The sequence below is a fragment of the Sylvia atricapilla genome, chromosome 4 (genome assembly GCF_009819655.1).
Source record: "Sylvia atricapilla isolate bSylAtr1 chromosome 4, bSylAtr1.pri, whole genome shotgun sequence".
Lineage (NCBI taxonomy): Eukaryota > Metazoa > Chordata > Aves > Passeriformes > Sylviidae > Sylvia > Sylvia atricapilla.
The window spans coordinates 72,826,804-72,854,021 of NC_089143.1; the positions used below are offsets into that span (position 1 = coordinate 72,826,804).

General features: G+C 48.5%; 1 protein-coding gene across 2 annotated transcripts; it reads right to left on the reverse strand.

The window, feature by feature from the left end:
• Positions 1-218: 218 nt before the first annotated feature.
• NDNF (neuron derived neurotrophic factor) lies at positions 219-26,510 on the reverse strand. Of its 2 annotated transcripts, XM_066318433.1 has the most exons (4): positions 26,496-26,510; positions 4,272-4,466; positions 3,213-3,337; positions 219-2,290 (listed from the first exon to the last, which is right to left on the reverse strand). In XM_066318433.1, exons 2-4 carry the CDS (start codon positions 4,463-4,465, stop codon positions 900-902), a joined length of 1,710 nt encoding a protein of 569 aa, XP_066174530.1. In that variant the 5' UTR covers position 4,466; positions 26,496-26,510; the 3' UTR covers positions 219-899. The 2 variants fall into 2 exon arrangements, with proteins under 2 accessions (XP_066174530.1, XP_066174529.1); XM_066318432.1 differs by lacking the exon at positions 26,496-26,510 and having other exon boundaries at positions 4,272-5,303.
• Positions 26,511-27,218: the final 708 nt, after the last annotated feature.

The following is a 27,218-nucleotide window of genomic DNA, read 5'->3' on the forward strand; positions in this document are numbered from 1 at the left end:
CTGTGGTCAAACCCAGCAGCACCCAGAAAGCAAATGCTTCCAATGCCAATCTAACAAAAAACGACAAATGACCATACAAAAGACCTGCATGGTCACGCTAACTCAGAATCCAAGCCATGATGAGACAGGAAAACTGAATTCAGTTCAAGTTTCAGCATGTCTCTTCTGTCCCCACAGCTGTCTGCCCACTTAGAATGTCAGAAAAAAAGCAACAAAACCAATAATATATAATCTAATATTTTTAATTTTATGTACAGGAATATAATGTTATGGCAACTTTGTACATGAAATACATACAGTATTTAAACATGAAAATCAGCTAAGTAAGAATTTACATTAGCAATGAAACTGCTTCATGTGCAGCCCAGTTAATACTTAGTTTAGATCTGTATTTTATTGGGGGGAGATTTTAATAGTTTACAGTCATAGAAACATAAACATTTAAAACAAGACTCTATAAAATAATTTACAGAAACCCTACCATCTACACTGAGAGAAAGAGCATATGTCTGTGAGTTGTATGTGTGAGTAACAAGGTGGACAAATGACGTATCTCAGCCTTTTGAAGTATAAAATAATTTAGAAGCAGTTCATGCAATATGGAAGCAAAGGCGTGCCAGTTCCTCCGAGGTTTTCTGCTACCTTGGACATCTACTGAGCATTGCATGTGGGTCACTGGACACATGATAACACTGCTGCCAGGCGCGACCAGACAGACAGCACCAGCCTCAGTTCCTCCAGACAAGGACTCATGTAAACATAAATATACAAGTTGATATCTTTTCTACACAGTACAAATACAGGTCACAACTTCTCAGCTGTGCAAGTAGTCAATGCGTACACTTGGAAGCAGAGTAATGCTCAGTCCGGAGTTCCCTGCGCTCCTCTGTGCAGGGCCACTAACAGAACTTCCTTGTTTTCACCAGTTTGCTCTGGTATTTCACCGAGTGCCCGCCGTGCCCTATCACGTAAACGTCCAGCAGGTAGGACTTGCCAGGCTGCAGGCCTCTGATTGTCTCTGTGGTCACTGCTTTCTGGATGTTCTGGCTGTGGAAGTATTTACAGAGAACCTTTTCCGACTTCTTCCTCGTGTCTGGGCCCAAGCACTGGTTCTGCTCTCTTTTCTTCTGCTCCTCGTTGTAATTGTCATCCACTTCCCTCTTGTAGATGCAGAATTTGTTCCTCTCCTGTGTGCCCAGCCACGCCACCGTGACTGAGGAGCAGGTGCGGAGCTTGTCAAAGGCTTTGATCCGTGTATCTTCGGGAAGGGAAGGGAATGACTGCTTGTTAGGCCTCGTTGTAGCCAGGATCTTCAGCATGGAAGCGCCTTTCTTGCTGCCCTTCAGCCGAATAAGGTATTTAGCTTTTGCTTTCCCCCGGAGCTGGAACTGCCGGACGCCCTCCACGCTTTGAGACAAGAGAAGTTTCCCATCCCTCCTAACTTGGATCTGAACAGCATCCAGGCAGGAATGAACGGAAAAGGTGACTTTTTGGTGAGACGAAACGGGGGCAAAACGTAGAAATTTGGCTCCCTTTCTTTTGATGAACACATCCGTCACTTTGCCATCCTTCAGCTCAATTGTTTTCTGCTTCGCCTCCTCCTTGGTCCTGGCAAAGGTGCCGACATAGGCGGTGCTCATGTTGGTGTTGGTGTTCACTGCAAACATGTCAAAGTAGTACTGCGTGTCTGGCTTCAGGTCAGACACGGTGAAGATGTTCTTGTTCCCAATACAAACTCTGTGCAGGTCAGCTCTCGGCTTTGGGGATGTTTGCCGCCCAAACTTGGATGACTTTAGGAAACCACGTTCTTTGCCAGAGTTGCTGTCTGCAGGGAAGCCAAAATGGGCAAAGTCAAAGGGACTGAAATCCAGGCCTGGCTTCGGAGCCATCATGAAGGCGTCATCAGAGCTGAGCTTGGCTTCGACAGCACAGAGGCTTTTGAAGTTGTGCTCCTTGTTGATGACTATGCAGTACTGGATGGGCTGTCTCAGTAAGGAGGCCGTGGGGCTGGGTTTCCATGCCAGCGTCACCGTTGTGCGTCCCAGAGAGGTGACATCGATTCTGGGATCATAAGGTAACTCAGGATAAGGCTGGTCCGACTCTGGAGTCGTGGTTGCATACACTTTAAAATGGGTGTCCTTCTCTGTCGACAGCAGATCCAGCTGGTACAGCCCAGAGGGGGAACTAGAGGACACGAAATACTCCACATCATTTCCTTTGTAGGAGAAGAGCTCCGTGCCCTCCTCGTTGGTAATCTGCTGTTTCTGTTGCTCAAGGGGCTCTGAGTCACCTGGAATACAAGCAAAAGAAAGCATTTGTACAGACACTCTGCAAATGTGAAAAACAGAGCTCTAACAGGCACATTTCACTACATAAAATACAAATGTGAGATGGAAAGGGAAGCTTTTGTCTTCTGAGGAAGATGTAATTGATCAACACTTCTGTCAAATCAGGGAGGAAAATTGGTTTGTCACTCAGGTTAAACCCAGACACAACAGAACATCCACCTGATCAGCGTTAATGGAGTCTCATGAATGTAGCTAACACTTTCCACTGCAGTATCAGGCATCCCACTTGGAGTGGCCATGCAGTTTTCCTCAGGGGAAACTCACTCACCTGCCTGTTTCTGGATGTGTTCAGAAATAGGAAACTCACTCACCTGCCTGTTTCTGGATGTGTTCAGAAATAGAACCCTTCCTTTGGGCCATCTGAGTCACACTAAAATCTTGTTGCTAAACACAGTGGGGACCAGAGGTGTGTCTGCCATACCATGTGGTGGTGTGTGTGACAGTTCAGCACATGTGTCAGAGGCTCTGGCAGCCCTTTTCTCTCCTGAGCAGCAGCTACAGGGTTCTGTGTCTGGAGATGAGCCCCTTCAAGGGGTGAGCTCAGTCCTGCTGCAATGCCAGCCCTGTCTCTCCAATTCTTATCTTGTGTAAACACTTCACAGCAAAACCCCCATCAAACTGAGTCACTCTGGGCAAACACAGTTTGCTCTGGCAGCATCCAGACCTCTGTGACTGCAACCTCAGCTTTTACTTCTTTGTAGCCCTTTTCCTTTTCATGTTGCTCCCTGTTGTCAATCTCCTGCACTGGAAGACCAAACTAGCAGATCATAAAGACAGGTCTGCTGTGAGACTCAGTTTGGAGGAACCTTAAATCCAGGAGAAGAGCAGGGAAGGGGATAGGGGAAGTCCCTGATGGTTTGTTACCTGATCCTTCCCCACTGGTTTCCTCTGGGAGCTCCTGTACGCTCAGTTTCCACTCCAGAGGGGCATCGCACGGTGTCACTGTCACTGCTAAGGGAGTGTTGTCCTCTTCAACCACGAAGAAATACCTAGAGGGAGGTTAACAGAGCCACGTGTCAGGAACTCCTGGTGGCAGCCAACGGGCAGGGATTGACTTGGCACGATCAGGGATGGCCCTAGTGGGGTCACAGTCAAGAGTGTTCCCAGCAGGCAGAGGGAAAGGCTGGTGGGCCAGAGCTAAGGATCAGAGTTCACAATTCTGTGTCAAGGCAGAGCACAGGTGTTTCTGGCCTCCTACCCTCCCATCCAGTAGCTTTACTTTCTACCCCTGTATTACCTAAATACAAATAATCACAGAAGGAAATGGGATCTCTGCTGGCACTTAGGGCTATGCTCTTCTGACCAGGACATGTTTTACACTGTATCCAGGTAAGCACATAGAGATACGCACACCCAGCTGCCCTCCCGCACCCCTCCAGACACTCCGCATCACCTGCTGTAAAATGTTCCTCACCAGTGAAGGCTGCAGGAGGAATGTGATAACGAGGCAATGCAGCTCTTCCCTGAACTCTCTGGAGTCTCAGGTTCTTCCCCAGTCTAACCCTCAGTATTTTCTGACCCACAGGGTGGAGTTTGGGAAGTGGGGAGTTCAGAGCAGGCTGCCTAACCCTGCTTCTGTAAAGCACAGTAGGGAGCAATGAAGAGAGACAAGTATGGTGGGTCAAGCCTGTAGTTTCTAATTTCCTTCCTGCTCCTGTTGCCTTTAGACATGTTAGTGGCCCCACTTCAGGGAAATTCTGCAGTCTGGGGGAACTCTGGGCTTATCCCAGAAATCAAATCAATTGGACAGACCTTCAGCTGGGGAGGCCAGATTGGGATGGAGGCTCGCACAAATACTTCACCAAACGGAACACTGGCATTTGCATTTTTCTGGTTGGGACCCAGTTTTTGTCTCAAAGCACCCAGCAACCAGAGCTACTGTCTTCAAAGTTCAGCTTCCTCCCTCGGGCCAGACAGAAATACCTTTTGGGGGTGTCTCGGAAGAGGTAGCTGCTGATTTCGGCTCCGTCAGGGATGACTGATGAGTCGTGGAAAAACGCCTTGTCCCGGATCTGCATCTGGAAGAGCTCTTCATCCCTGGTGGGCAGCTTCTGAGGCCTGGAGTCCAGCGGCAGCAGCAGCAGCAGGAGAGGCAGTGGGCAGTGCAGCAGGAGCATCCTGCAGCAACGACAGGGAGTCTCACCTCAGGAGGGGCACCATGTGCAGCTTGTCTGTGCTGGAACGTGGGCACACCTACAGCAACCTCACGTGCACGTTGTGTTTTGCAGGGACCTTCACTGCTCCACAAATGTCAGGAAAACTCACCGTAAGAACTGAGCTCTCGCTGTCACAGCGCTTGGATATGGGGTGTCACCAAGAGTTTCCCATCCTGAGCTGTGACTGAAGCAAGCCCAGGCACTGGTTTCAGACTGGAATCACTACCAAAGAGCAAAAACCCTCCACAGGCTTTGGTGAGTTACACTTTGATGTTTTGCCATAGCAGAGACAGAGCTCGCTGGCCTTGGGAGCTACAGTAAGCACAGAGCACATGGAGGGTACATCAGCTTCTCTTTCCCTAGGAGATTTTGGTTGGGCTTCCAACAATCCTCTGGAAAGTAAATATTTCCAGTGAAACAATTCTTTGGAAAAACAGTGAATTAGGAAAACATGTGATACAAGCCCACATACATTCAAAGCACATCGGTATTAGCATGGAATTCAGCAGGCTCTAATCCTCAAGCCTGATGGGAATTGCAAAACACAAAAGCAGAGAATCCTTTACAAATTAGGCATAATAATTCATAATCTCAGCCTTTCATGATTTTGTCTATAACTAGGTCAGAAATTACTACTCTGACATACACAGTGGGACAGGCTGGAAATCTCCTTTCAGTACAGTAGACAATCTCATATATAATGGCTCTGGAATGGGGGGGAGAGGGGGAAAAGCCCATTTCTGCTACAAGTGTATCAAGTTTAAATTGTTAAATGATAACAATTTTTAATTAGGAGGGGAAAAAAAGGGAGAAAACAAAACAAACATTTAGGCCATTATCTAAACTGTGCTAGCACTGATTTTGGGGAGAAACATCGTAAAAAGCTGAGCTGGCAGGAACAATCTCGTCCCTTGGCTGAGTGTGCAGTTATGCACTGCTCTGGGTACAGCACTGTAAAGAAACTACAACTTTATAACAAACTCTTTCTTTTACCTGTAAGATCAAATCTGCTGCTGAGATAGTTCTTTTTCCCACCACCTCTAATATTTTATGTAAAAATAGCAAACGTGAAGCTCCTTGAGAAGTAGCACACTGTAGTCCAAGCCAACTGCTCTTCCTAAATCCTTCTCCCTTGTTGTCTCCAGCTCCCCTTCTGCCTATGCTGCTCTCAGGACAGCTAAACACAGCCACCCACATGCTGCACAGCAGGACTTCTGACACCAGCAAGGGCCTGGAGGGCTATTTTCACCCTCATTTTGCTTTCTCTGCCTCTGACGTTGTGATCTAATCATTCCTTCCACCAACATGCAGGTCCTCCCCACTCACCCTCTCTGCCCTCCCCTGGTATCAGCTCATTCCCTTTCCCCTTTCTACTGTTTTCTCCAACTCTGGCTGTGCAGCTCAGTTCCTTCATCTTTCTGTTTTCCCACTGAAACGGGTGATGGCAGAGGGAAAACACGTGGCAAACTCAGCAGTATCCATTAGCCAGGAGTGATGTGCACTGAGCACTCCTTCACAGGATGCAATTTTAGGTCTCAAATGGTGTGCTCTGTTATCATTTGGGATGGTTTAATGAGAGGTTACTGCAGTGCTCTGCCCTACAGAAGGGAAAGGAGTCCAGGGCTTTACCTAATTTACATGCAGTTACTACCTACAGGTAAATCCTGATTTAGCTTTCCCAGCCTTTGTCAAAATCTACCCCCACCAGGTCCTGAGTTAGCTTTCGATGACAGTGGAAACAGTTCCTCAAATTCAGACTGAAGTGTTGATTCTTACCAGCAAAGTTAAAGACATTTGACCTTTTGGAGCAAAGATCATGAGTCAAAATACTTGCTGGCTTGAGTCACCGAAGCCGGCAGAAAGCTGCCCTCACACAAAGCACGATGAGTTTCATGTGCTCTAACACGCTGTTTATTGATTTTTCGACTATTATTGTTGGCCAACAGGGACGAAATTCCTTCCAACTCAATCACAGCAGTTACAGCAGATTATTTGGTTAGGTAAGAAACTCTGACACTTTCTGCTGACAGCGTCCTCTGCACGAACCCCCTGAAACTGCAATCCTGTGTATTCCCATAGTCAGTTCCAGTGCAATGTAACCTCTACTAAAATAAACCATTTTGATTATAGGCTAAGCTTCACTTCTTAAATAATTTCACTAGCTAATGCACTTTAAAAACTCCAATAAACAGTGTTTCTACCCCCCTTAAGAGCTACAGAGCAGTGACAAGGTATAGATTTTTCTACAATTTCTTTTTCTAAATGCTTCTAAAAAGCATTTTGGCTTAAAAATAACTCCAAAAAGACACATTAAATTTAGTTCTGTGATCCCTGCCCGTCCCACACATGAAATACCTTGCAAAGTTGTCAGCTGCTACTGAAAAAGGAAACTTTCATAATCTCTGTTATTTGACAAATTAATAGAATTTTGAGTGCTTTCATTTTCACGTATCTAACCTCAGAGGCTTAAAATGGGCCCCGTTTTCATGCACGACACTTCCAAAAGTGGGACAACAGCAAAGAGGCATCCAAACCTCGCTCACAGTTTTCAGAAGCTGTGCTGTCTGTTACAGCACCCTTTCACACCAGTTAATAAACAGATTTTAGTTTTTGCAGCGCACTCGTTATAATTTGGCAGAGTTTCAAGCTAAACCCTCTATAGTTTACCCATGCAAAACATCAAGAGCAAAGCAAAAAGCCCATTTATTCATCCCATGTTTGTTTCTGGGCAAGCTCACCAATGACTTTGACAGAGTCCCTCAGAAAATGCACTTGCTAGACGTGAGCCTGTGAATTCATGCTCTGCCACCCAGCCCACAGAAACTCTCAACAAACCATTTTCTTGTCTTGGATTTGATTTTAGAAGCCAGGGACAAGCTGTAGCCTTAGCACTGCACTGCTAAGTCACACAAATTACATGAAATACGTTGTGTGATTTTTTTGTTCTCTAGGCAGTGCTGCCTCCCTAAATGTCTTCTATTCCATTTTCTACAAGTTTGTCTTGTTTTCTTTTCTTTTAAACTCTGAGTCAATATTTTATTGATATACTCCTGCTGACTGGAGGGATTTGCCTGCTGTTTATCACTGAATTGAAGAGAGTGCCAAAATAAACAGTCCTAAGTGAAATAATAAGCACCCTTTTCCTTCTCCAGGATTGCAAAAGTGCCCTCTAATGGCCCATCTGTACCTCTCACTTATTCCCCAAACTCTGTCTCAACTGAGCCTTAAAGCCAGAGGGGAAAGTCCTGCCGGCTGACCGACTTTGGGAGTCAGACTGAGCATCCCGAGAGTGCCACCTCCTCTCAGGCCGGGCTGCTCCCAGGGGACAAGGCCGCTCAGTGTCGCCTGCCAGGCACCGGGACACTGAACCCCGGCAGGCTGAGGTGGCCAGGGTTTCCTTGGACCTGAACCTGGAATGCGGCAGTGCCGTCCCCAGGTGAGCACCTCCCAGGCTACACAAACACTCCAGCTGCAAGAGCCACACCTCGGGAGAGGTTTGCTTGATGAGCCCAGCTGTATTTACCTAGAAAGATCAACAGACGAAAAATACACGCTGTACATTGGAGAGGGAGACACATGATTTTAAACATTTCAAAATTCACCACCTTGCCAGAGGCTTTGGGGCTTTTCCCTTCTTTCACAAAGTATAAATAACCATTTTATAAATGGCATTTTATAAGCTTGAGCTATAAGCACATGCATGAAAACAATCCTTAAGTCAGGTCGTGGGTTTTATGACTATTACAATTAATTCCTATCTTTTTAATAATCTCCATACCCAACCTTTCCAAAATCCCACCCACAAAACCCTACACAGCCCTCTGTCCTGTCTTTAAGACCTCCAGATAACAAACTCCATCTGCAGATCTCCAGATAAACTGCAATTAGGACCAGAAATGGAGAGGATAATGGGATTTGCAGCTGGCTCAGGTTCTGAGGGACAAATTAGCTGGAGCTGTGGCAGCACCTCGTGGAGTTTTCCCACAGGCTCAGCAGGGTGGGCACATCCTCAACCCAAGCCAGAAACAGATGGCCTTGGGCACAAATGAAACCACCCCATTTTTGATTCCCCTGCTCCAGCCCATGGTATTTTCTGAGCGACCTTTTTCCCAGCACTGAAACGTGGCTGTGGAGGGCATACTCTATAAGGGATCAGAGGCTCCCTGCCTACATCTCACTAAAGAAATCCCACGCAGCAAGCCAAGAATCCATTTTGTTTGGCTCTTGGGGATCCAAGCAGTCGTGTCCTCCTGTCCGGGCTTCACTGTGCATTGATTTCACACAGGCACTCACAGGAAGACTCAATCTCACCAAACTCATCTATGCTGTAGAAAAAGGGAGCAAAGTATGGGATTCACCACATGCAACACTGGTACCTGTTCACAGTCATCTTCCTTGACCTATGGAAATAATTTGCTTTACTCCTTAACTGTCTGCAGGTCACCCCGACCTGTGAAGGACTTAAAACATCAAAACAAAAAAGATTGGGGTTTACCTGGAGCAACTGCGTCTGGAATAACCAAACCCTCATGTTAATTACAGACAGTGGGAAGAGCACAACTGTAATTTACTGAGGATAATTTCAAGGCACTGACTGACACGGTGCTCTTGGGTTGCATTTCTTCTCTTTTTATTGTATGGACGGTTAACTTATTTTCCTCCTTCCATACTATTTTTAAACTCTGGTGTGCTGGGGGTGGGGTTTTTTTGCTGTTTATATTACCCATGCTGCATCTCATAGTAAGTCTGCAGATTTATTGACATGATTTAAGTCCAGCTTTGGAAATAAAAGGGCACTGTGTGACTTCTTTGACTTATTATAGAAATACTGCAAGTAAAGAGGCTGTGAGCTTTTCCATTATACACTTCTTTTCCAGAGATATATGCCACAAATACATGCACCTCAGCACACACAGTTATCACCTGAGTAACAGAGGAGTTTAAAAGCGCTTATAAATTTGGATTGTAGTGCAATTAGTTGTTTGTAATGTGCAAGGAGATAAAATAATGCCTTTGCAATTTAAGCATTTACTGGGAGCTGCTTAGTTTGTTTGTTTAGGGGGAGACCAGAGGAAAAAAGTGAAGGTCTGCTGTTTAATGCTGACCATTCCATAAAGGATGTGGAAAAACGTTTGGTATGCTTTTCATTTGGGCTTTTTTGCGGTTTCTTTTTTCTTTTTTTTTTTTTTTTTTTTTTTAAGCATTGCTTTTGAAAACTTGTTGTTTGGTCCTGTCTGGTGCCCAGGGAAAAAGCATGGGCCAGGCAGAGCTGTGGGACCTCTCCAGGGGCTCAGAACAAGGAATGCAGCCCTAACAGGGATGCAAGGGTATATCACTGCCTCTGTGGATTTTAAAGACCAATTTTTTGTGTACTGTCACAGCCAGCTTGACATGGCAGCTCCCATTGGCAGGACCAGCTGTAACTGGGAGGGCAGGAGCTCCCAGGGACCTGTAATCCATGGATTAAAGCTCCCTAAGTACGCAGGGAAATGATGGACTATAATGGTGCCTTTGGAGCATGGAGGGTCCACCGTGTCAATAATCTGTATATTGACCAAGCACCTCTTGCAATTCCAATTCAACCCACAATTTTCCTTTGCTGAGAGTATTGCTCTAGCCAAGCAAATCACTGTAGCATTACAGGGAAAAAATACAACCATGTAAAAATAGGAAGGTATTAAAAAATGAGGGTACATTTCTACCAAATCTTAATGGACAACAGTGGCAGTGAGCTACAGTTTGGGGAAGAGGTTAACTCCAAAGGGGCATCATTAGAAAATACAGAGCTGTCTCAAATTAGACATCTTAAAAAGCAAACATACTCCGGGACATACGGTATCAGAAAATCAGATTTTACACGGACTATTTTGTTTCTAAACTGAGAATTATTTACTTTTCCACTTTTAGTGGAAACAGATTCAACCCTGATCACATCAAAATCATCACCCCGGAGCTGGTGGCAGCTGGACACTTCAAAAACCAGCTGAGCCAGGAGATGCCATTTGGGACCCTCAAGGAAATGCCTCACAGTTTTCCTTTTTTTCAAACAGAGAGCACATACCAGCGCTTCTCTCTTTCACAGCCGCTTCTGCCCACGAGGCTCAGCGCGAGCGTCAAACCCAAAGAAACCCGTGACAATGCTCGGCTGTTCCGTGCCTGCCTTGGCAGGGGTGGCAGCAGCACGGGGAGCAGGGATGTGCTGGAGCACGGCGGGCAGCCAGCTGGAAGCCCTCCCCTCGGGACAGATGTTATGTCCCCACTCCAGCACAGGCTGGACCCCCGCCGCTGTCCCTGCTCATCCTCCCAAGCCCGTACGGAACCCCCAGGCGGCTGGATGTGACTCCTGGAGAGGGCAGGCATCGTGCCATAGCTGACTGCTACCAGCTCCTCCAGAGGAAAATGTGTCACAGCCAAAGAGTCTGACCCAAGCCGGAGTAGAGGAATTTTTTCCATAGTCTCAGCAGCGGTTGAGCCGCAGTAGGAGAAATAAGGCAGAGAAATCTCGGTTTGCACAACTCCAGGCCATTTAAGATAACCAGCCCTGAATGCCATGCAGCTCTACCACAAATCTTTCAGCGCAAGCGCTGGAGGTGTTTTATAATGGAAAGTAATTATTATCCCCTTGTTACAAGCAATAAAAGTAGGGCAGAGACTTTCCTTGTTCAAGGAAATCCCAATATAATCCTTTCCTTTAATCATAAAACAATAGCTACTTTCCTCGGCCAAGTCATTCTGCCTTCAGCACAGCTCTCTGGATGTAGGTTGCTCGCTCTGTAATGAATTTCAGCGAGGGGATTAGCAGGGAGGAACACACGAACAATTACAAATTACAACCAACACCCGTGTGCTGGTATTCGCTAGCGTTTCCCACTGTTCCTCCGGAATACTTTGGAACGACATTATGAGTGAGCACCCTCGCCAAAATCCTCCAGGGGCAGGGATGAAATGTCAGGGCCTGATGCAGTGCAGGAACAGAACCAGGATCTGCATCTTGCTGTCATATCCTCAAACCACCAGGGCAGGAAGACTTGGAAAAGTGCTACAACACAAACCCGAAGTCATCAACTTCATTAATTACCAAAGGAGTTAAGGTTGCTCGAGCCATTCCTAGGGAATACCGCTGGCAAGGCAGCTGCTCGTGGCCAGCAAAGTGTTTGCTAAAGGGGAGAACACAAGGGGCAGGGGCAGGGCAGGGAGCTGCAGCTCACCAGAGTGACTCCCAGAGCAGGAGCGGGGGAAGGCGAGCTCCGGCAGCTCCAGCAACAACCGCAGCACTCGGTGGAAAGCTCTGCCATGGGCACACTGGAACTCCTTATGCACTTCTCCCCTTCTGCTTTTTGGTTGGTGATTAATAAAGGGAACACTGCTTGGAAAACCTGTCAAGTGCACTAGGGGCTGATTCCCACGGGTTCCATCAGACATGCAGTTTCCTTCAGCATCAGGAACACCACCATGCCTGTACACAGGATTACAAACCACGGCCAGCCCACGGGGATTGCTATTCCCACTCACTCCCCTACCTCGACACACACAGATTTCCTACAACAGCAACACAGGAATTTTCCTTTGTCGTGTTACCACACCACCCTTATTACCACCAAGGGTTTCTCACCTGCCATAGCACAGAGAGGAACAGCAGCAGCTTTCCAGAAAGCTGGAAGAGCAGAGCAAGTAGCAATCCACAGTGCTTCCCTTCAATACCTGGAGAAGAGACTGCATCCATGTGCTGCCACTAGAATGGCGTCCTGCTGTGGTGCTGACTCCAAAGGAATGGTAAGTTTTTCTACTGAATTCAGAGTTTGGCCCATTTGAGGATTGTTTAGGTTGGAAAAGCCCTCTAAGACCAACGATTGCAGTCGCTAACCCAGCAAGGCCTCGGCCACTGGTAACCCATCTCCCCAACTGCCACAACTACTCGTATTTTAGATACCTCCACTGCCTTGGAAAACCTGTTCCAATGTTTGGCAACACTTTCCATGAAGAAGACTTTTCTAATATCCAGTCTAAACCTCCTCTGGCACAGCTTGAGGCCATTTCCACTTCTCCCGTTTGGGAGTAGAGACCAGTACATATTACTTATGACCACAGTAACATATGTTATATTGATAGCTGATCCCTCAAAATTTCCAGTCTCTGAATTATCATCAGAATCCAAATCTTTCTGATTGCACTTACTACCCAAAACTGGATTCAGTTTTAGTATATTCTGTTTTCAGCTTTAAAAGTATGCAAAGGAAACCTTAGGCCCTGCAAGTCCTTAATGAACCCTTACATTGCTCACTCATAATGATTTGTTGCATATCAGAGTAATTCACAGATGCTGTGTCTCATTTTCCCTAGCTGGAAAAGGGCTGCTGAAAATATGTAAACATTTGTCAAGTGTTTGAAAATGGAAAGTATCAAATGTAGGGCTGAAGCTGTTGATATTTACATATTTCCACCGGCAGCTCCTAGTGTTAGAGCTGGCAGATCGCAGCCTCGGTTACAGCAGCAAAGACTGCCAAGATCCAGCATGGATATTGTCTGCCACACTGATCCCCACCATCCCCGGGAAGCAGCACACACCATTTCTTAGCACTGGTTCTTCAAGGGCTGCAGTGGCTTAGAGCACAGGATGGCTCATCCTGGATGAACCACATCTCAAGGAGCACAGCCAGCCTCAGCACTGCTCCTGGACATCACACAACAAATTCCCTCTTTTGCATGCTCGCTTTTATACAGTGCATGGGTCGGTGTGAGATGGAATGCTCACACTGCCTATATTTTGTATTTATTCCCCCAGACTCCTGCTTTAAAAAAAGACACAGATTCCCACAGATAAATTAGTGAAATTAGCTCAATAAATTAGTGCAAGATGTTAGTGGAGGGTACGAGCTGCTCCAAATTTCTCAACATAGCTACCTGCTGTCTCCACCATGGTGCCTGACAGTTCCCACTGCTTCCAGAGAAAATCCAAACTTCCTCCCAGCTGCTCACCCAGCATCACTCAACCTTTACAGCACTAAGGAGCCATGTGACAGAGCAAGGGTTTGACTCCAGAGGGCAAAATGTTGGGGAGACAGTGAGGCAGAGGCATGGAGATTGCCTTGGTTAGAGCTGACACACGCACACCTGTCCGGAGAGTCTGTAGGACCCCACGAGTCCACCCATGGCTCACCAGGCACCAGCCCAAGCAGGACAGGAGCATGTTTGGGAGCTGCCAGTCTTCAGTCTTCCTTCTGGCACGTTTTTGTTTTCTAAGCAGGGGCCTTGTCCGTTTCTGAGCTGGAAAGTCCTTCCCAAGTGCAAAAAGGGATGGGTGCTCCAAAGGGATGCGGTGCCAGAGTTCAAACCTGCCAGAGTCACCTGCAGAGGTGTGTAAGGGGTCCGAAAAATCAGATTGTTGCAGGAGTTGGTTTCAGCTCCACTTTCCTGCCGGGCCAGTGTTTATTTGTGCGGGCTGGCAGGGGAAAGGCGAGCCCTTTATGTGCTGGCTGCCAACAAAGGCGGAGGGGACCCGTGAGGGCGGGGAGGCTGGGCTGTCATGGGTGAGCGAACATCCAAACAGCCCCCAAACTCCGGCCTTCCCATGGCAGCCAGACATCCCAGGCTGACACGGGAGGAAGGACGGGAGAAGCAGGGAGGAGCTTCTGCATTCAGAGATGACTGAAATGCACACCAAGGGCGCTCCTTTTCCCGAAGGGGGAAGACGTGGTAAGAGCTCTGTGTGGGAGCCGGCGCTGCCTTCTGGGGGTGTCCCTTTGGACATGGCTGCAGCCCTCGTGGGTGAAAGGTGCTGCTACAGGACAAAGCGTCATCCCAGCATCACTGCTGATCGCCGTTAAACCCAAAAGGCTGTAAATCCATAAAACAGTGTCTGCTCCTCGGTGCTTTGTCCCCTCGAGGCGTCTCAGTAGAGGCTTGGGCTGGAGCCATGGGGGGGCTCTGCCCACGGGGACAATGCCCCCGGGTCCCCACTTTGCTCCCACACATTTTGCTGAGGGCCAGGAGTTGGGGGTGTGCCCAGTCCCTGGGTGAACAGACCCCAGTGAGCCCACGGTGCCCCGTGGGGATGCCCTGTGAGCAACAGGCTGAGCCAGAGCGTGTTTTGGGCTACTGGAGACACACTTGGCTGAGGTCTATGAATTTTGCATTTTCTAGTTTAAGTCCTAATTGCCTGGATTTTCTCATAAACACCTTGCAACTGTTTTTTTCTTAGATGAGTGGGAATTAGAATATGCTCCATAAATTACCATAGCACATTTCTTTCCCTGAGCCTGCCACCCTGCTATCACACACTTGCAAGAGATGAGATGCCTTAGACTCCTGCTTTAAAACACCTGCTTAATTCAAACATTAAATTTAGACTTGTTCACATGATGTGAGAGGGTCTTAAAACCTACTTATTTTCCCTCTTATTATTTTTTTCTGACTATTGTACTATAACAGGATTATAAAAGTTTTAATCCACTGATATTAAATCTTCCCTGCAAAATTGTAACTTTAATACCCCCTAGGACTATTAGACTTTTATTCATTATTTCTCATTACTGAGAAATCAGTTTGAGAGAGCCCTTAGGGTCTTCCCCAAGTAAGGATAAGATCCTATTAGTCGTACAAATCATACTCAAGTAAGTAATTCCTACCCAGGAGAGAAAACCCCCAGGGAATTAAGCACAGATTTAGTAGCCAAAGGAAGGGAAGGAATGGGGACTAGAAACTGTTAATGCTGCTCACTGATGTTTTCCTTCACATCCAGAGACCAACTGGCAGCTCCAGGGAAAGCTCCAGGCTTTCCAACACCATCATCATCCTGATCTGTAAACTTGATTTCCATCAGGTTTCTAGATTTCAGAATGCTGAGGCACGTTTAGACTGTTTGACTATAAACAAATTAGCAGTAAATCTGCTGCACCTAAACAAAGTAGAGAGAGAAAGAGAGGGAGCACTCGCTTCCTCACGATATTCTGGCTGCTTTGTACAAACAAATCTTCCTTTTCAATCATCCCTACAAATATGTGTGAGGAACCTTCAATCCCGCTGTGCCTCGGCTGGTCTGGTGCTGCTCTGTCTTGGTACTGAGCAAGTTAAAGGTGAGAAAGATAAAAATCATCATTTTACTCACCTCCTAATAAAGTTTCAACAAAGCTGCGTTTTCTCAAGTAATACGGGGAAACAAAACAAACAAACAAACAAACCAGTCAATTAGGCAAACAATGCTTTTCCCCTGTAAATCACAGGGGAAGTGTTGGCCTCAGTGCTGTGTCACCTTGAGAGCGTGCGAGGGTCACGCTGGAGGGGCACTCATATCCGGACCTGCGGAGCAGGGAATGAGGTAGGAGAGATAAATTATTGCCTTTTGCTTTTCAGTTTTCCAGGTGCTCACAGCAAGTACCCACTGCTTCCTATCTCAGCTGTCACACAAGCAACAAACATCTCTCTAACCCCTGAGTTTAATTACCCTGAAGCCAGAGCAGTCCCAGTTCAGGCCAAACCTGAACAACTCTGAGAAATCTGTGAGAAATGCTGAAAATACCTGCCTGGATGGAAGGGCAGAGCCCGCAGCGAAATGCTCTGTGCAGGATCTGCTGCAGCCCTCTGGGAACTCAGGCATGTTTGTGTTTAGTGAAGTGTCGTGGAGTGGGGCTGGCTTCTCGGGCCGCTTGTGTTGCTGATGTCATTTAAACCCCATCCTGTAAAATGCCCTCCATGAGGCTTTTGGTGAAGTTGGACTGTCAGCTGCCTCACCCATGAGGTGACCTGACACACTGCCTGTTTCTGATGTGTCCCACATGACTGATGGGCTCCCTCTGGAGCAATCCAAGCCATCCACCCAGTCCTGAGATTTTCAGCTGGTTCCTGTTACAGCTCTATGTTAGCATTTACCCTTCTCCTGTTCAGTGGGTGTCCTTGCATGCAGCAAATGAGAAAATTAATTCTGAAAGAACAAACTTCTTTCTAATATTTACTCTCTTTCTCTCCCCTCTGAATGTATTTCCAGCTTTAAGCACATTTTCCTGGAGTCATGATTTATTATCCTGACCTGCTTTCCAATCTAAGGGCAAATACTTCCTCTTCTAATGACATATTGCTAAAGTTTTCAAACATAACATCTCCTCAGCCTTCAAAGCTCCTTCCATCCATCCACGAGCTTACTTCAGTCATCCTCTCAGGCAGAAACTATCCCTGTTTGATCTAATGAGGATTTTTGCCACAGAAGTACATCTCAGTCACGACGTGAAAGAGAACAGTTTCTGCACACTGCCTTTTCCCCAAAGCGATGCTCGCTCACTCACTGCTCCACTCACGAGTTGGCAGAGCTCAAGCAGTGCCCTAAGTCCCTTCTCACTGGTCTCACCTGGGATATTCTCCTTCCTTGGATGTAATGCTAGTTTCTTCTGGTTTATGCCTGCCCATACAGTCAGCGACACCAAAATACAGAGCTCACCAGCATTCAGTATCACCCCAAATGCTCCATGATCAACATAAACTCCGGTCTCACGGCCTATCTATGCTCTCTCACGTGGAACTTATATTTCAAACACATATTCCTTGATACATAACTAGCTGGGGTTATCCTCCCTGATGCTGGAGCGTTCCTAGCAGTATGTGCACCCTTCTGTAAGGGCTGGCAAACTTATTTCCTTGTATAAAAGAGGCAGCCCCTCCCTCCTTCTGTCCAGTTAACTCTTCTCCTCTGCATTTGATAATCAAACAGAAAAAGAAAGCAAACCCTCCCCTGTTACTTGAACTGTCACGAGTGGTTGAGCTGGTGGCCCAGAGCAGCTCTGTCACCGTGCAGGTCACCAACCTCAGTCCCTTCGAGTGAAGGAGGAAGGTGCAGCTTTCCACGAGGCTGTCCCTAACGCAGAAAACGTGGGCGTTCGGCGGGGCGAATGGAAACACGCCGGCCCTCCCCGGAGTGGCCGTCGCTACAAATTAGAGAGCTGCCTCCAGCCAAAGCAAGTCAGGCACCGAGAAGATAAATACCCACTTAGCACAGCAAAATAAAACCAGCCCCAGAAAGATGCGAGACCCCGGAGGGGGACTGAAACAGCCCCTTGCAAACAGTGAAGTAATAGGCTTACAGTTTTATTATTCATATAAAGTTTAGTGACTTCAAAATGAACGCAAAGCCAAGCAAGACTTGTTATCCCACTAAAATCTGCGCTGTAACTGAAGCCAGTGCCCAGATGTTCCGTGGTAAAATCCACCGCCTCGCTGCATAAAAGCACCACAAACCCTGACGTACAGTCCTGGCTTGCCTTTATCCAAACCTACTTAGATTCTGGATTGTTTTTCTAGCAATCCTTTCAACTGCCATGGGAAGCATAAAAGGTGGTCTCCTACAAAACCATTTGGTACCAGCTTGAAATGTAACCATTTGCAGAAATAAATCAGGATTTCTTTTTAATAAACTGTTTATCACCAGTCTCTCAGGACATAAATCGTAGAAGAAAAAGCAGGGTCTGAGTTTAATAAACATCTCATCTTTTTACATATATTAAGGCAGAATACCCTGGCACACTTCAGAGTGAAACATCCGGCAAACAGTCTCCATCCAGCCCTGTTGAGGGCATGGGATGGAGCAGAAGGCCACTGCGTGGATGGACCTTTCAGAAAAGGGGTTTATCCCTTCGTTTTTTGGGGACATCTAAGGTAGGCCAACCTCCTAAGGAGGACAAAGGGGACTTGAAGACGCCCTTTCTGCCCCTCCACGCGGTTCTGGTCTGTGAGCCGTGTCGCCGTGGGGCAGCCTGGGCTCTGGGAGCCCTGAAGGATGCTCAGGCTCCTAATGAGCAGGTGGTGCTGCACGTGGAGCCACGGCACCAACCCTGCCCAGGGCGCTGCAGCCCCAGCCTGGCTGGCAGGAGGGGGAGAGGGGTGCTGGGAAAGCCCCGCAGACGGACCAGGGCTGTGTGCCGGGAGCTCCAAACGACAGATGAGCATCGGCTCTGTGGCGAAGGCATTTCAGCTGAGCGGGGAAGGCAGCGCAGGCGTGGCGTGATTTTGAACAGCTTGCTTGACAGTTTGCACCAGATTGTATTTATAAACATTGGAGAAACCTCAGAGCTTTTCCTCTGCGTTTCCGAAGTGCTCACCACAACAACACAGGCGCACGGGGCAATTCCACACAGCTCTGCCTTGCCTCGGTGAGAAACTTGTCACAATTAAATATAGGGGCCCACAGTCATCTCGGTGGGATCAGCATCCCACACAGCGCTCAACCTCCCTCTCAGCTGACCACCAAATCCTGCCCTTCCCCAGGGCATCTGGGGCTGGCCTGTGACGCCAGCAGCACGTCACACGTGTGTGCCACTGCCTGCCAGGTGTGGCTGCTGCCAGGGAGCCCAGCATGTCCCCACTCAGGAGTGGGACATGCATATTTCGTCACTTTGCTAGTAGGGCTGCAATGACACGGTTGCGGTGCCCACCCTTCACAGCACAGAAATCAACAGGATTTCTGTCCAGGGCCACACGGAGACAAGGAGAGTGGGATGCACCCACAGTCCTCATCATGGAAATGTAACAAGGAATTTTGCAGACATACTACAAAGCTCTTTCAAAATTAAGAAGGGCTTGTTATCTGCTGACACAGAAAGTCCACGAGGAACAGGTATCACTTCGCTCACAACAGGGTCAAACACGGCCACAGGACCCTGCATACATCCACACAGTACCCGCACGTGATGCACTACTGCACATCTCGCCACATTCTTAATGGTCAGACTAGAAGGTAAAGATCCCTCGGTGTTTTAAAAAAGTCCTCTCCTGCTTCAAATATCAGCAAGTTTTAAATTCTAGGCATTGCTCTGAATACTTCAGAGAGTTGTAGTGGCCCTAGAAAGCTGACCCAGGCAGCTCTTCCTGCAGGTACGTGTTTTGCTACGAGGTAGGAGAGCGCGGCCGGGAGGATGAGGCATTCCTGAGAAGAAGCAATCCAAAATGCCATTCCCAAAATAGCTCTGATTCAGCAACTTTCAAAGCAGGCTGAGCAGAAACACAAAGCTTTTCCCCCTGCTCCCTCACGGCACGGCCAAGGGTGCTGATGGTGTCTAACACCCGAGCGCTGTTTTTATGGGAACCAGGTTATGGCCAAGCCAGCAGCGCCTGGCCAGGGTCACCGATGCCATAAATCACTCGCCACCAACCGCCCAGGGAGGAATTCACCCTCACATCGCTCTCGCCCCTTCCACTTTTAAAGACACAACTCCACTGTCTCCACCAAGCATGAAAGGGGCGCATGGAGGCTGGGAGCCCATCCTCGGTGCTGGAGGCGGCTGCCACAGCAGTCTGACTGCGGGATGCTCCAGGGGCGCGCAGTGCCACCCCTGTGCCACCGAACATCTGCTATCCATGGCTGCTCACAAACAGCCGCCTGGGACAGGGAGGTCCGGGAATTTACGGCGGAGACCTTGCCTCCCCTCTGAGCTCGCCTGCTGCCGCTCAGTCGAGCCACAAGAACAGCGATACTGTTTAATTGTTCTAATTAACGTTGTAACTAGATACTAACCAGTTCCTTTGGTGGGGTGGGGAAATCCAAGAGAAGCTACAAGCTTCACGACCCGCTGTCTGAAACCCGCCTTGCAGAGGCTGCCTAGTCCACGTCCGTGTCCACCGGGATGATTTCCAGAGCAGCCCCGGGTGGCACGGCACAGACAGGATCACGCTCATCCCTGGCACCACGGCTAACCCATCCGGGGAACCAGGGCATGCTACCGCTCAAGTGTTAAATTCATCCAGAGCAAACACGCTCTGAGAATCACAGCTTTTCAAAATTCTGCGCTAGCCTTTAATTGCTAAGGTTTAAATGCATAAAAGTTCTATCTGCAAGTGATTAAACAACGCTTTGTAGCCATTATCTCTGCGCTGTCGAAATAGAAACAACCAAGGCTGCACCTAGCAAACCTCAGCGCTTTCATCCCACCGTAGAGTTTTCTGTCGGGTTTGTTGGTTTTTTTTTTTTTCGTAGCCACTTTTTTTCTCCGAGAACAACGTATGATCCTGGCGAAGCCGGAACCGCTGCCTGGCTGGCACACACTCGCTCCGCGGCAGCGCCGGAGGACGAGCCTGCCTTCCCGGCAGCCGCACGGGCTGTAGGACAGCGGTCGCCGCGAGCTGCAAAGGGCACAAACGGGGAGGAAGAAACAAACCTCGAAGGCGAAGGAGGGATCCGAGAGGGCGCCGAGGCTTCTCTCGGCAGCATCCCGCAAAAGCCGCGGCGGAGAGGCGGCGGGACGCGGGCTCAGCCCCGCGGCGGCAGGGACGGCCGCCAGGGTGGCCCCGGCCCCGGCGCCGCTCCGGCCGAGGGTCCCGCCGCCGCCCCGGGGCAAGCGGAGGGGGCTGTCCGTGCCTTACCTTGCGGTGTCCGCTCCCGGCCCGCTCCGCGCAGTCCCTCCCGCCGTGGGAGAGGCTTGGCTTCTTTGGGGTTGTTTTTCAGGGGGGCGAGTGTTGACCTAGCCCCCCGCTCCGGCGGAGACAGGCTGCAGCGGGGACTGTGTCACGCACGTCCCTTCGCGCTTTATAGCCCCTTCCTTCCCCACCCCTCCCCGCGGGGAAGAAGAAAAAAAAAAAAAAAAAAAAAAAAGGAAAACCACAAAAAAAAAAAAAAAAAGCTGGGGAAAGAAGCCGGGAGCCCCCCGGGCACTCACCGCCCGGGGCGAGAGCACGGCTCCGGCTTCGCCTCCCGGGAGAAGCCGCGGGGCGGCCGAGCGCCGGCAAAAGTTTGGCGGAGGGGGCGCGGAGCGGCGGCGCCCGGCGCGTCTCTGCTGCCGCCGGGGCGGGCAGGGGGTGCCCGGGGCGCGGCCGCCCCGCCCCGCCGCCGCTCCGCCGCCGCCCCGCCACCGCCCCGCCACCGCTCCGCCACCGCGGGGGCGGGCCCGGGGGAGCCGGCGGCACCGCGGGGAGCGCGGCCCGGCCCGCCGCCCCCGGCACGGCCAGCGCCGCGCCGCCCGAGCCTGCTCAACATCCATCTTGCGGGGCCGCATCCTGCCCGAAAGCGAAGCCGGGACGGGGGAATGCGGGGGCCCGGGGGACGCGGCGCTCCCGCTCCTCGCTTTCACGCAGCCGCTGCCTTGACTCGGTCGGGGCTGCGGGAACGCTGCGGAACATCCCAACAGCCATGGAGGCGGGAGAGACCGTCAAGGATGCGTGAGAAACGGGATTTATAAAACCCTGCTGCAACTGAGCGAACGGGTCTCGAAGCTGCATGTTCAACCTCTCACCACCTCTCTCATCACGGTTTTGGTCAGAGGCAGCTTTCAGGTTTGCAGACCGAGGGACATTTTTCTTACTATTACCCGAAAGCTGCAACGAAAAGACAAAAAACTATCCCTTGCCGTTTAAAAACCCAACCCATCTCTTTTTGTTTCCTTTCTGGCACATCAGTCATAAAAATGTCAAGTGCTACATAAGCATTAGACAAGTTATTACTGGTAACAGCTGATGGGTAATTCCCAGAAGCTAATCATTCGTGCCCTATTATTTCAACAGATTTGGGGAGCAAAAATTAAATAAACCCTCCTAATTTTTTATTTTTTTTTTAATTCTCCTTGCAAGACAGCTGAGCAAATCTGACAGCAAAGCCTCAGTGGAGGCAAATTGTCATATTCTGTAGGGTGACGTGTGGGATGACAAACAGCTCCGCTCTGAAGACACAACCCCCCGAAGAGCTCGTGCCTTCAGGGACACGTAGCTGTCCAAGACCTCTGCTAATTGCCATTAGTTACTGCCACTTACCTCCCACTCTGTCAACTCACAGAGCAGCAGGGTCCAGCCGGCCAGCATTCTGCCCAAGGGTCTGCTCAGAAATATAAGTTCACCAAAAGAAACTCAGGATCATGAAAAAGAGCCCCGTGGGAGCCCCTATCCAGTTATCCTTCTGTTTTCATGTCCCTATTTTTACATATTCAACAATTCTATTAATCGTTTTCAAATAGGTTTTAAGGGTAGGAGTTTAGGGAAGGGAGAAAGATGCAAGTTTAGGATTAATTTATGCACATTTAAGGAGAACCAACAAATACCTGGTATTTGCACACAGCATCCCAACTTCTCTCTTCCTAGAGGATTGTTTGCTTCCGACTGCAACACTTCAATAAAAAAACCTCAGCAAACTACATGTGCTCCTCTTCTGATGCAGAAGACATAGAGATTCAATCATCCAGAAATGGGAGAAGCTGACTCAATGAGAAAGCTGAAACTCGTGAGGAAAGCCTGGTGCATTCTGACGAACTTCCCCTCCCCAAAGCCTTCGGAGCATGCACGAGCCAGCAGGGAGGGATGTGTTCAGGTGAAGGCAGCAGCTACCTCCGGGTGCAATTCACGGCACAACAGGGTTTTGTAGAGCCTGCAAAAAACGGCTGGCTCGGGTTTGAGGTCATTAGAGGTAAAATACTGCTACCCAGCCCAAGAGCTCTGGAGACCGTGCGCCTCACACACAGGCAAACCGATTATTTTGAAGCCAAGGACAGTTTTAGTGCTATTGTTCTTAGGGGGTATCGCTGTCTGTGATTGCAGGGGAAGCAATGTGACATCCCTGGGATATTATTTGCAGGGGTGTGCTCACACCAGCTCCTCTGCACAGGTAAAACTCTTGTTTTGGATGCCTGCAGTTCCACCTCTATCGCCACTGTAAATCTCCACTGTGACTTAAAGCCCAGCACAGAGCAGGACTCCCAGCCAGAGGCACAGTTAAAACACTTGCACAACAAGATTCCCCTCTCTCAAAATTTATAAGGTACAAAAACATTCAACACAGATACAGGAAGCAGATTTGGGATTTAGATGCTGGAAACTACAGGGATGTCTGGAAGGCACAGGGGCAGCCTCCTAAATAGAAACCAAACAGTGGAAGCCAAACACAAAAAATTCTCCCACGTAGTTGATTACTTTGAAATACATTAAATAGTAGCTGGGATAGCCCCAGCTGCTATCCTAGCTCCCAGAAAACTGGCATTGAAATATTGCCCCCTGGAACCAGAGATGATTCACAATCATTTACAGGAACAGGTCCCAGGCACGGTCACGTACAACACCCAAGGCAAGAAGTCCTCAAGGGTAAAATGCTGTTCCTTATGTCTTTGGGGCAAAACTGAGAAACTAGAGGGGCAGAAGAGCAGCAAACCTCTATGTGATTTCTCTCTTGGCACCCACCTTCTCCTTCCACCCTCTCAGAGGCTTCCAGGCAGCTGAGTAATCAAATTATTCATCCACATGCAGTCTCAACCTCTGTCTGTGGCCGCAGATCGCTTTCTTGGGGGCTGAAACAGCTTTGAGTCCAGTGAACGAATAAATATCCCAAATTTTGAACATCTCTAATTGGATCCCAAGGAGGGCTGTAAACTGTCAGGGTAAAAACTACACTCCTCACAGCTTCCCAACACTGGGAGGCCCCTTAGAGGGGATGGATAGGTGCTACCAGGAAACAAGATGCCTGTTATGTATGATGGAGAAAAAGAGCAGGAAATGTTTAATAAGCAATCCAGTGAAAAAAAATCCCGAATAATAAATCTTTCCAAAACAAAGATGGAAACGGGAATGGATATTCTAAGAGGGGAGAAAGAAGGCTAATTCATCATATAAATAATTCATTGCAAGTTTTAGCAGCCGGCGCTGCCGCGTATTTGGTATGGAAGACAGATGACACTGGGAGTGGCTGCGTGTGTGCTTAATTTTGTGTATATACAATTTTCTTGCCCAATTATGTGGTTCTCATTGTGGTGCAGGTCTGAAGATCCACTATCGGTAGCCCTTTGATTAGCATTTGTTACTAGGGAGAGGTTACTGCTGTTTTTTACCATCATAAACCGAGGTGCTAAACCAGCCTCACCGATCGATGCTGCTGCTGAGCTGGGCTGTGATGGGTTTTAGTTATGCAGCATCACACAGGGCTCACTCTCCCTGAAGAGGGACAGGCGGGGCAGCAGGGGCCTCCAGAGGCATCTTGGAAGCCTCTGGCTTGGGGGCTGCTACTGCCCTCCTCAGAGGAGCCTCACACGAGTGCCCAGGTGCAACCTGAGCAGCGCCCAGGAAGGGCTAAACCCAAATGCTGTGAGTATGGAAATCGTGCTCCTACTTCCAGTAGGAATACTGATGTTGCCTGCAGGTTTCATCTGAGGAAGAAGGTTTTTTTCTGCTCTTTAGAGAGCAGGTGGGTGCTGCTTGAAGCAGTGACCTGTGACAGAGGTGACAGCCTTGTGGGGCCTGGCAGAGCACGGGCCTGAGCCAACACCTTCCCCACTGTGCCTCTGCTCCATGAGCACAGCACTCCTGGCTGGCCCCCTGCTAGCCCCAACCCCGGGTTTTTTTCCTAATAAGAGGCATTTTCCTTCCCCTCTCCTGAGGGGAATGGAGCACATGCAGTGGTTGGTGGACTGGGCCCAGTGTTTGTGCAGTGTCCCCTTGGAAGGCAGGAACACGATGGAACAAGGCAAGGGCACAGCCCTGTTAGTACAGCACCCCAACACCTCCAGGCTTCACCCAGAGGCAGTGCAGGCTGCTGCATCACCACTGACCCCGAGAGATTACACATTCGGGCTGCCCTCAACTCGTTACTTGCCCATTTTATCCAGCTCTGTTTTATTTATCAGGCTACCCTTGAAACTCTCCTGGCGTTAACCGTTTTACACCATCAGTGCATTTTTTTAAATCCTACTGTTTTATGGACAGATGAACAAGAGTTACTGCTCCAACAGCACAAAAATACAATACAAATCTAAAATATAGTCCAATTGAATCAAGAATCTAGCACTGGCTTTTCCATATCACCACTGGCAAACAACTGCTATTAGACACTACTGCGGCACTTGTTTTATTTTGCCAAATCCGATATAATATTACAAAACCAGTTCGAAGGTGAACAACATCACTCTAAAACCCCAAATATGAATGTGAAAAATAATGACAAGCAGAGCTTTCATGCTCCAAGCGTTATTTCTTAATCATAACTTCATTCTACTGAGAAAGAAAAACAAAGCCACTTTGCATAATTTAAATAATCTAATCTACTTTCCAGATAAAATTGTTAACAAACCATTGATTTAATCTCAAGTGCCCAACAGACCCCATAAACTCTGACGCCAAATATCTGTTCTTTTAATTAAAACAAATTAATTTTATAACGATGACTGGTATGGTAATTAGACATATTATGATGAAGTATAGGCTACTTTGATCTAGAACATGCACCCTTTAATTCTTGTGTGAAGGTGTTGCCACAAACACAGCCCAGACCCGAGCTCTTGTGATATTCCTGTCTTCAAAGAATAATCATTTCAGACATGTCACTGCAAAGTGTTGGTTTAAGTCACTGTTTTCTCACCACAATTTACACACTCACAATGGAGCACCAGGAATCAGCTGTTCAAATATGGCACTTGAAACTAAATGCTGAATTTTTTATTTTATTTTTTTTTTTTGTATTTATTGCTTCCCGTGCCCTTATCTTCAGCTCTGCACACGTGTGGGCAAATAGGACATTCTGCTGCCCATAAATCCTCATTGCAAGAGCAGTAATTGCAATTTTTAGGGCCAGTTTGAGGGCTCCATAAGTGGTTGCCTGTGAAATGCAAAAGACTGCAAAACCTAGAAGACTGTAATGGGTTTGAAGAACTGATTTTGGGTTTATGTGATGGCAGCTGATCAGGAAGGATTTACCTTTACACAGGAACACACAAGGGAAATCCGTAATGTCCTAATTCTTTCCACTGAGAAATCCACAACATCAACCTCCTTTACTTCTCCCTCCTCCCTCAAAGTGAGGACCAGTCCCTGATATCCTCAGCTCCCATTTCAAGACTGAGACTTCCTCCCTCCTGGTTAACCAGTGGCACACAGCGTTCCCAGGAAATCAGAATATGCAATTTACTGAATAGACAGAAAACATGGAGAAAGAAAGAGAAAAGGGAAATTATCACTCATTGACCAGTGATACCTTAACTGGGAGAACCTGAAGTACAGCAGAGCTAAGATTTGATCTCTGTCATTACTGACAGGGAGCAATGAGAGAAGAAACCTTTCTCCTCTGAGGAGCCCCAGGTTCCAGCTTTGTCCGTTTTCAAGGTCTGCACTACAATCTGTAACGACACAAAGAGAGGTTAAATCAAGCATGGTGCCACATCTGGCTACTGCAGAACTACAGCCAGCACTCAAAGCACACATCCAGCTCTCTTAAAGCACATATGCTCCTTTTTTCCTACCCAAGTGCATCCAGCAGCACTCAGCAATTAGCAGGGATGTTTTGTGTGCTGGCATTCACATGCACACAGCTGAGGAGAGCTCCAGGCAATGACAGAGTGGGATGGCCAGCTACAGAATGGTTCTTCTGAAGGCATTACTGAAGGCAAGCGCATCGCATATGATTTAGAATAAAAGCTCATCTGACTGGTTTTTGTCTCACAAAGCGAGAAATCCCATGGCATGAGGCAGGAGGCCCTGCTCCATGCTGGCTGAAATTAAAGGCTGTTCAGTATGAACGCATTTGTTGGTTGGTTGGTGGAGCTTAAAAGAAATCTGATAGCTAGCGAGTCTAACTCGGCTAAACCTTCCCCCCAGGTTGTCCCCTGTGCCACCAGGACGGGCGGCAGGGAGCAGAGGTGTGCTGCAAGGGCCTGTCTGCGTCACCAGAAGGTGCAATCGGTGGCATCCATTTGCGGTGTTTTCCATGCAGAGGGTGCCTTGTGGCCGCCCTGTGCGCGGAGCAGGGGCTGAGCCCCGCCGGTGCCCGCACCGCCCGCGC